This window comes from Cryptomeria japonica, chromosome 7 (assembly GCF_030272615.1).
Source record: "Cryptomeria japonica chromosome 7, Sugi_1.0, whole genome shotgun sequence".
Classification (NCBI taxonomy): domain Eukaryota; kingdom Viridiplantae; phylum Streptophyta; class Pinopsida; order Cupressales; family Cupressaceae; genus Cryptomeria; species Cryptomeria japonica.
In genome coordinates, this window is record NC_081411.1 from 671,876,498 (window position 1) to 671,886,678 (window position 10,181).

Sequence of the window (10,181 nt, forward strand, 5' to 3'; positions counted from 1 at the left end):
GGTTCGTCAAAGTAGGAAGATCATGAAGATAAGAAGGATAAATGACCACCTGGTGGTGGAGATCCTCCTTCATCTCCTTCTCCTCCTTCTTCCCCTTCTTCTTCTCATTCTTCTGGAAAACCTTTTAAGAGTGTGTATAAGCCTAAAATTAAGCTAGGTGTTAAATTTGAACTGCGTAAATATTGTGGGGAATTAGATGTTGAGAATATAGATGATTGGGTTTAGTAAGTAGAGGTTTATTGTAGAGTTCAAGGTCTTCTTGATGATGCCTCTACAATCTAGTTGGCTACCCTTCGGTTGGGAGGTATCACTCTCACCTGGTGGGAGAGTAGAATTTAGTCTGAAATCTCACAACATAGTAGAGTTAGTTTGACTCGGTCATAATTTGTTGGTGCTCTTAGGAAGAAATTCTGCCCCTTAGGTCATATGCAACAGTTAATTATGAACTGGCAAAGTTTTAGGCAAGGGAAAGGGCAGTCCATCCAAGAGAACACCCATGAGTTCAAGAAGAGGGCTATTGCATTGGATGTCCCTTTGTATACACATGATACTTTGTTAAAGTACATAGGTGGTTTGCACTCATATCTTAGACATTTCATTTTGCTCTTGAGTCTTGGTAACTTGGATGAAGTTTGTGTCCAAGCCACACACTTAGAGGTAGGAGGAAAGGGGTATTTTGATAACAAGTTTGGTGATGGTAGATTTGTACAGAAGTCATCCAAAGTGGTAGAGTCATCTAAAGGAAAGAAGACAACTACTATCAAAAAGAAGGATGTTCAGTTGACTTTGACATGTTCAAATTATGATAGGAATGGGCATGATGAAGAACACTATTGGAAATTACATCCTGAATTGAGACCAACGTGGGCTCAGAAAAAGGATCACAAAAAAAAAGGCAAGGAAAAGACCACAAATGTTGCCATCTATCTTGGTTCAGATTTTGAGGATGAATCTAAGATTTTTGTGATGGGTTTGAAAGCTAAAGCTCCCATTGCTTATGTTTCTTCTGATAGTTGTGTTGAACTACTTCTCAACTTAATGATATCCCTGAAGATAAGAAAATAAATGAGATTTTTCATGTAATGGTTGTTGCTAAAGACACTAAAGTTGATGCACTCATAGATAGTGGATCCCACACTAACTTAATCTCAAAAGATGTTGTAAGGAATTTGGGCTTGAAAACTACTCCACATAAGAGACCTTATCCACTAGGTTTGGTTTACAAAAATAGTAAATCGCAAGTAACAAGGCAATGTACTTTAAGGTTCACAATCTCAAGTAAGTGTATTGATAAGGTACAGTTTGATGTGGTTCCACTAGATGTTTGCGGAATAGTGTTGGGTAGCCCTTATTTGTATGATTGGAAGGCTATTTTCTATAGGGAATTTAATCAGTATCATTTGTTTAAAGATGGCATCAGGTATATTATACACTCTCACAAGGTTAAGACTAATGAGTCTTTTGCAAATGCAAGGCAAATGAAGAGGGTGATTAATGTAAGTAAAGATTTGTCTCTTATGCTTGTCAGGTCAGGTGATCCTAAGCATGAACTTGAAGCAATTAAGGTCAATCAAGATCAGATGTCACAGGATATGGCAACACTATAGCATGAGGAGACAACAAATGAAAGCATTGATTATCCAAGTCCTCAGCTTGTGGTTGGGAGTTTGGAGGCTCCCTTGCATAAAAATGTTCCTATTGTGAAAGATAGAAATGTTGTTGATTCATTCACTTTTATATTTGCATCATTATTTAGCTTGATATTAATCAGTGGTTATTGGTTAGTAGCTGAAGCAGTTGATGTAGATGTTTATAGAAGTGATAGAATGATGCATGTGTTCAACAATATTGTTGTAGTATTGATTGTGGTGATGAGCCAAGTGTAGAAATGGACAAATGATATAGGACAAGTGGAGAGGCCATGCTCTCACTTAATTTCTGAATAAATGCAACTTTTGGAGGTCCAAAAGTTCTCCAGTGGGGAGGATTGATCCAGGTGGATAAACATTTCACCAAAATAGATCGTTCTAGACGCTCTAAAAATATGGCACCCATTTGGTTTCTCCAGGTGTATTGGAAAATTTTGTGTTGGCTGTTAAAATTTGGCAAGAGAGGGATTCAAACCCCTAACCTCTGCTCTCCTATTTTCACTCTCCTTCGCTAGGCTATGCAGATTTTTCATATATGTTTTGCTGCCACTTCTATTTCAGGACTATTGAACGCCCTATAAATAATTATGGAGGACTAGTGGTTTGAACTAGTGACCCCATAGTTATGGGCTTCTGCTCCCTACCATTATACCATGCGGTTGTTTCGGGATACGACTCAACAATTTAGAGTTTTGTGGAATGTGGTGGAGATCCAAAATAAAAAGGTCCCTAAAATATACATTAAACCATATTCAAGCCAACCCGAGAAATATATTGTTAAAGCTCAAACTATATGAGCCATGTATTTAAACGGGTTGAGATTTTTAAAAGATTAAATGGTATTTTAAGGGTTTGTTTAGAAATATAGTTCAAAAATTGGGGATTTAAAAATATTATTGTTTTAACCCAATTCAAGCAAGTAAAATTGTATTTAAGGGGGGTTGATTTTTGTGTTGGTAGACATTGGAGATTGGAGAATGGTGAGAGAAGTGTGAGAAGATTTTTGGAGAGCTTGTGATAGTGAATTGTTTGTCTCTGTGCATTGGGAGCTTGAAGTCAAGTTTGTTGTACTTGAGAGAGAAGAACATTTGTAATTCATTATCATCCGAGGAGACGCAACGAGACTTTGTAACAGTTCAAGACCTTGTAACCTCTTTCTGGAGCATAATCAAGGATCGGTCACTCCTTTGGAGATGGACTCGGAGATGTAGCCATTTGGTAAACTCCATCATCAACTTGTGTTTTATCCTCTCTTTTATTTCTCTCTTTGGTTAAATCATTGCTATTTGATTATTATGTTTATTTAAGCAATTTGATTATAATTTTAAAACCTTCATTTAATCATTGCAAAAATTAACATTTTACGTGCAACAGTCATAGATCCTAACATCATATCAATATATATATATGTGTGTGTGTGTATGTATGTATGTATGTATGTATGTATACATATATATATATATATATATATATATATATATATATATATATATATATATATATATATATATATATATATATATTTCCAACTATATTTTCAGATAGTAACATATGTAAAATGAATTGAACACGTCGATGACTTGAGTGTAGCTTGCTTTATGTATGTGATTTTTGAATTATATTAACATCTCAAACTTTGTAATGAATTTTATGTGCAAGCAAAATAAAGAACCATAAGATTTTAGTCGGCGTGAATGGAATTTAAACAACATTCTCTTAAACCATATTTCATATTATTTCCTTTCAAATGATAATGGAATGGATTTATCGCATATTACAAGAATTGGAATTCAATGTTAATGATAGGAATTTGGCTCGAAATGGATTGAAATGTTGATAACCATCCACTATCAATAAACATTGAGTAATTTTGAGGTCTGTAAAATATATACAGAAGTTCATAGCGTTTGTTGGAGACATCTTTGGCATTTTGTGGTATCACTAACTCAAAATTCATCTTGGATAGTAAGAACCAAAACATAAGTAGGGAAACACAACTGAAAGAGGATAAAGGGAAGGTAGTTAGCTTCCACATTAAATCAAGTGTTCTCACATTGTGCTTGCAAACAAACTCTACTAGGTTATGTGCCTTTCATAGTGCTTGTTTGTTTTCTTTGAAAATAATAAAAGCTTTGTTGAGTTTGAATGTAAGAAAAGCTTCTTTTAGTAGAGACAATATTCTTGTACTCTTTCTTAATAATTGTTGCTTACGAAGAGTAGCTAGATGCATGCGTAGCTAAGAGATAACTAGACTATGCAACATAAGAAATGAATAGAGATATGACTTCTATAGTTACTCGAATATGAATTGAAGTAGATTACATAATATTGTTATCTTTACCATTAATCTAGTATTGTATACAAATATACACGTACGAATTCATAAGGAAGGAATCATTTGATGTAGATACAGATTTTGAATTGGAAAGCTATGACTAATTTGGGAACCAGAGCAGACGTGAAAAGTAAAACTTGGTTAACTCGGCCATGGGTAGAATCAGCTTACACACTTAAAATTTGATAATAGAACTGAAACATTAAACTTAAAGTTAGAAATTAAAATTCTGATACCACGAATGAATAGACACAATAGTTCTATGAATTCTACAATTAGGAACTTCTAGATCTAATGAGATTCGTAGAATAATTAACAATTAAAAAGATAAATATTGCATAGTGGTAAACTGAGTTCCCATACCTATGAATAGGAGAGAGCAAGTTAGCTAGCTCATGAGAATAGGTATGGAAAGTTGTAGCTATCATCAACAAATAAAATAAACACTTATGAAAATCATTTCATAATGAATAAATAATAGTAACTAGTGGACATTAAATCAAGTTTGTTTTCTTTTAAGTAAAAACATGTGTAAGCCTTAGATATATAGTTAGTATGTAGTTAGAAAATAGATATTCTTGATGGCTTCGAAATCTATCACTTTTTATGGTCTAGTCAAGTAGGGTGATGAACAATGACTACACACATTAACATGATGCAAACTTATAAAAACTTTTGGCCAAGATAATGCTACAATATGTTTGTGTTAGTTAGTTCATTTGGTCCAAATCTGCAACCCGGTCAAAGATCCAATTAGTTAGGAACTACCTATGGTGTACGATTGACTAGGGTTGTGTAGGATCAAACACTGATATCAAATGGCATTAGATCCAACATCCATTTATATAGTGTGAAGGGTTGGGCCTATTCTATTGGAAGTGAAACATGAGACTATTAAGTTTGTGGTTGGGTGGACAATCCTTCATGATACTCTCCCCCATATTAGAATTGCAATGATTACTTAATGTTTCAAATTGGTATCTAAGAATACGTAAACCCTAAACTTCTCTTGAATAATTTTTTTAGTAGATATTATCAGTTAGTTTCTTATTATATTTATTCTTATTCAATCATTCTTAATTAAATGTTGATTTTTAATTTCTAGGCAAAACCATTCATTATCTCTCAAAATTTTAATTTAAGCTAATTTTGTTTTAGTTTTTGTAGCTTAGATTTACCATGTTACATACCAATACAATTATTCAATGGTTTCTTAGCTGACCATAAACTTTGAACACAAATAATTTTAGCTGACCATATAATCTACACTCAGTTGGTTTCAACTAACCAAACAACTTACATACAAGTGGTGTTGGTTAACCATGGACCTGACAACAAATGGTTTTGGATTACCACAAACCTAAAAAACACATTTGATTTGTATATATATAGCTCAATTTCCTTATTTCTCCTATATGGAACAACTACTTTTGCTACCTTTCTTTTGTTGGAAACAATTTCTCTTTAACCAACAATCATTTTCTTCACTTCCAACTAGGAACAACCTCAACTGACTTTCTCAGTAGGAAGTTGGGGCTTACAACCCATATCAATGTCTTCTTTTCAAAATCAATGACAATAATATTTCCATTATTTTGGAATCACTCTCCTAAGTTCACAAGGAGTGCTCTCAAATTAAACCTTTGCATCTGCGATCTTTTGAGTCTCCTTTCCTTGCAAGCATCCTCTTCAAATCATTTACAACTTCAAATTATAAAAAAATTCAATGACACTCAAGGTTTCTCATTTAATAAAACAACACTTATCCAAAAATTGATATAGATGATTATAGAGACTTGGATTTGAGATCTCCAAATGCATTCAACAACAAGTACTCTATAGTGGGTCTTTAAATGGTGATGTCACAATAGCAGGTTACACTTTTTGATCAACTTTGACACTTAAATGAACATTTAAAAAAAAACTTCACTTTCTAACATGTGTAACTATTAAACCATTAAAAATTTGAAGATGATGTAAAATACTAATTTATAACAGCTTTTCTGCAAATTTTTAAAATACTTTTTTGTAAATTTCTTTAATCAATTTGTAATCTTTTTCCATCTCCTTTTTAAATTAGTTTTTAATAGAAAACAACATTTTTTAGAGAGACATGCATTCTAAAACACACAACTTTTTTTTCTATAAATGATATAACTTGATTATTTATAATTTAGGTTTGTAACATTGATAGCTAATGCCAGTAGTTGATTTAATAATGATATGTTTAATATTTTTATTTTATTAATTTTTTAAGTCATACTAATTCTATTTTAGACATAGGTGTACATTTGAGCTCATAACTTGTTCTATATATATCAAAATTCCTTTTTTTTAGTTGGAAAGAGGACATCAATACCTAGCATAGATATTAAAAAAATGAAGAATTATTAGTTTACTATTTTTCCAAATGTGTTGAACAAAGAAGTTCATGTTCAATGTAAAACTAGAGAGAGAGAGAGAGATTAAACTAAAACATAAAAATTCAAATACTAAAACTTTTAAATTTATAAATTAAATTCAAGTACTAAACATTAAATTTAAACATTAAAGTTACATTGATTTTAAATATATGACTTTACATTAAATATAAATACTAAGTTACTTTAAAATCTAAATACTATAAATACTTAAGTAAATATATTTTTCTACATAATTTATTCTTTCAGTGATCTTAAACCTCCATCATTACAAAATACCAATTGAATAAGGTATCTCTTAGGGATGCTTGCTCAAGTAATCTATCTTAATTTTTTATACAATAACTTTAAAGATCTCATTGCTTCTTACTTTATAATTTCTAGATAGACTATTATTGGACACATCTATATTGTATAATGGATATTATGTGGAAAGTGATATTTGGTGGAACTATTTCCCCAATAATACACAACTAAGTATAGTTAATCAAAGTAAAAAAAAAGGATATCCAATCTAGTTCATTGTTAGATATGTCCATTGGAGACATCCAATTCATCTTTTGAAATAACGAAAAAAAATGTTATTGAATATTATTTGAAAATAGGTTAGTTCATGTAATAATAGGAGAAACTATGATTAAGTGAGAATTGTTGCATTGATTCAATTGTCACTAAGATCAAAGTTATACTAGGAAGGCTTCCAAATTTAAGTGGAAAAGATACCATATAATTCCACCAAGGAGAAAATCTTACCCCACCCAAAAGGTGCATTACTAGACCTGGATAGCTAAATTATGTTTATCAATACACAAAAGAGGAAATTTTCCTCAACTCAAAAAGATATTTTTTCACTCAAGGAGAGAACCTTATTTAAAACAGTGTAATTTATATTATATGATAGAGAATCAACACATAAATTGGAGACCCATTGAAAATATTCTATTTTTACTAAAAGTTTGGCTTCACAATCTTATTGAAAATACTACATTTTTTTCTTCTCATACACTAAATATTCAAGATAGTTAATTAAGTAAAATCTTAAAAAAATAGTATATTAAAAATTGAAGGTTCACTAATATCATTTTATAAACATTTTTCAACAATTAAAATTCACATCAATTTTAGAAAACAATCCGAAGACTTAAAAGGTAAAAAATATAAATATAAATATAAATTACACTAAAATTCTATATTTTATATCACTTTATAATTAAAAACATAGATATTATTTAAAATTCTTCAAGTTAAAAAGTTAGACTTGTATTTGTAATTTTATTTATAAAGAAGTGACAAAATTCTAAAATTCTAAACATTCATCTCAAGGAAGATTTAATTTATCAATTTGAAATCAAATTCATTGGTGATTCTTTTAGATGACAATTAATATTTAATTTAAATTAAATAGTAATTTAATCAGTTAATGATTGTTAATAATAGATGAAAACATAGTTCAAAATCATACATTAGAGATTTAAAGTTTTGAAGCTTATATCTATGATATTGGAATTGACCTAGACTAACTCTACACTTGTAAATCTAATCTTTATGAATTGATAGATCTGAATAATAAATTGTGACAATTATAAAGATAAGTTATGGTAAATTGAATTGCCAACTTAGATATAATACCTTTTATATCATTAATACATTTTAAAATATTTTAAATAACAAAGTTCAAAGCATATATGAAAAATAAATAAACACATAATTTTTATAATTATAATTACATAGAAATTATAGCAATCTGAAATATAATAATTTTCTTTTAAAAGAACTAGATTTCTTATACAATTAATTGCTATAATAAAACTTTCTATTATAAATATAAAAAATTAAGAAAAATAAATAAACAAAATACGTAAAAATTATGACAATCTGAAATACAAGAAATTTAAAAAAAACCTAGATTTCTTATATAAAATATTGCTATAACTGACACTTTATTATACTTTGAAAAATTAAGTCATTAAACCATAACATTTTTTTACCATGCTAAAATATCATATTCTTCACCACATAACAATCAATAATAAATTTACACTTTATCCTACAAACAAGTACATATAATTATCTTTCCTATTTGAAGATATTTCATATACTATATGGGTATAGACCTATAGACCTATATAGAAACTCAAACACACAAATATCATACAAGATCGAGGACATAGACAAGCAAGTAAAGTTGAAGCAATTCGTATGTTGTATGTTACTTAGGATATCTGTTTATGATGGACGAGGTGTGATTCGAACTTCCAATGGATATTTCATGGACATGAGCACATTTTGAATATCCCGAGCAAGAGCGGGAAGACTACCTTCCTTAACACATCCCCACTCGAATGATTTAAGCAAATTGGCAAGAGTGATGGGAACATACACACTGGCAACGTCCATTCCTGCGCACACCCGCCTTCCTGCTCCAAACGCAACATATGCCATTCTCACCTCATTATTCCCTAAAAATCTCTCGTCCCTGAACTTCTCCGGTTCTTTCCACACCTCAGGATCGTTGTTCACGCTATGTTGATTAAAAAGGACTCGTGACTTTGCGGCTATGGTGATGTCCATCACCTTACACTCGTTTTCCGACTGCTGAATCATCCCGAGCGGTGCAATTAATTCTTTTCTCAGCGTTTCCTTCACCACACATTGCACGTATGGCAGCTTCCTCAGATCCTCTAAACTAAAATACCCATCTTTTCCGTTCCCCGTCGCTTCGCTTATTTCTTGATGTGCCTTCTCTTGGACGTGAGGATTGGTTATCAGGTAAGCAAGAGCCCATTCTATGGCCGTTGATGTGCAAGAAGGAAAAGCTCGTGCAAGTTGAAAGCTATTTCTTCATCGGATAACTTGGACTTGTCTTCACCTTCCTCCCCTTCGTCAATGGACAGTAAACAGTTCAAGAAACTGCTGGGAGCACTTCGCTTAAAGTATTCTCTATAACTGCGAGCAAATTGGATTAAAGGCACCAGGAGACACAAAACATCAGCTCTCAGAGACTTCCATTTCCTTTCTGTTCTGATTGATGAAGAAACAAAGAAACGAGCAAGAGAAAATGAATCCAGAAACATATCTCCTCTTTTACTTAAACTAATATCTTCAGCTATGAATTCTTCCAGCTTGGACAAGAAATTGTCGTCTTGAAAGTCCAAGCCAAAGCATAAGTGGGCAATAAAATTCATTGCCTGGATTTTCATGGGCAATAAGTGGGCATCGAAGGGCCTCACCACACCATTGCTCTGTCTCATCTCCTTTTCCAATTTGTTGATGAGTTTATCCAAACCTGCCTGGTGAGAAGAGCTCTGAAATGAAACGTGGGCGGGGCTGAGAACATTGTTGTGCAGAATTCTTCTGAACTTAATCCAGTGTTCGTTGTAGGGAGAACTAATCATAGTCCTAAAGGAGGCACTAGTAAATTGCCTAGAGTGGAGTGGAGGCCGACCAGAAAAACTGGCGGCCTGGGTAACCAAGGCCTCCCAGATTGAAGCTTAGCAGGTGAGTACTATAAGTGGCGATGGTCCCATCCAAACTGTCATGACGGGACGATATGTTTTGGCCATGTCTGTCATGCTGGAAAGAAGATTTTCACCCTTGTTCAGTTGATGAAAGTTGCCCAATAATGGCAGCCTTGGTGGAGATGGAGGCCATTTCCTCTATTTACTTGATGACAACAGAAAAGCTAGAGCAACAAATGTGGAAATGAGTGAAGCCAGCGTGGGAAGATAATTCACAACAGCCAGCGTTTGCCCCATCACAAATGAATGGACTACTTAG

At 32.2% G+C, this 10,181-nt stretch overlaps 1 protein-coding gene across 1 annotated transcript; it reads right to left on the minus strand.

The window, feature by feature from the left end:
* Positions 1-8,630: 8,630 nt before the first annotated feature.
* On the minus strand, positions 8,631-9,799 carry LOC131060495 ((S)-canadine synthase CYP719A21). The gene is made up of 2 exons (XM_059208895.1): positions 9,274-9,799; positions 8,631-9,190 (listed from the first exon to the last, which is right to left on the minus strand). Exons 1-2 carry the CDS (start codon positions 9,797-9,799, stop codon positions 8,631-8,633), a joined length of 1,086 nt encoding a protein of 361 aa, XP_059064878.1.
* Between the last annotated feature and the right edge of the window lie 382 nt (positions 9,800-10,181).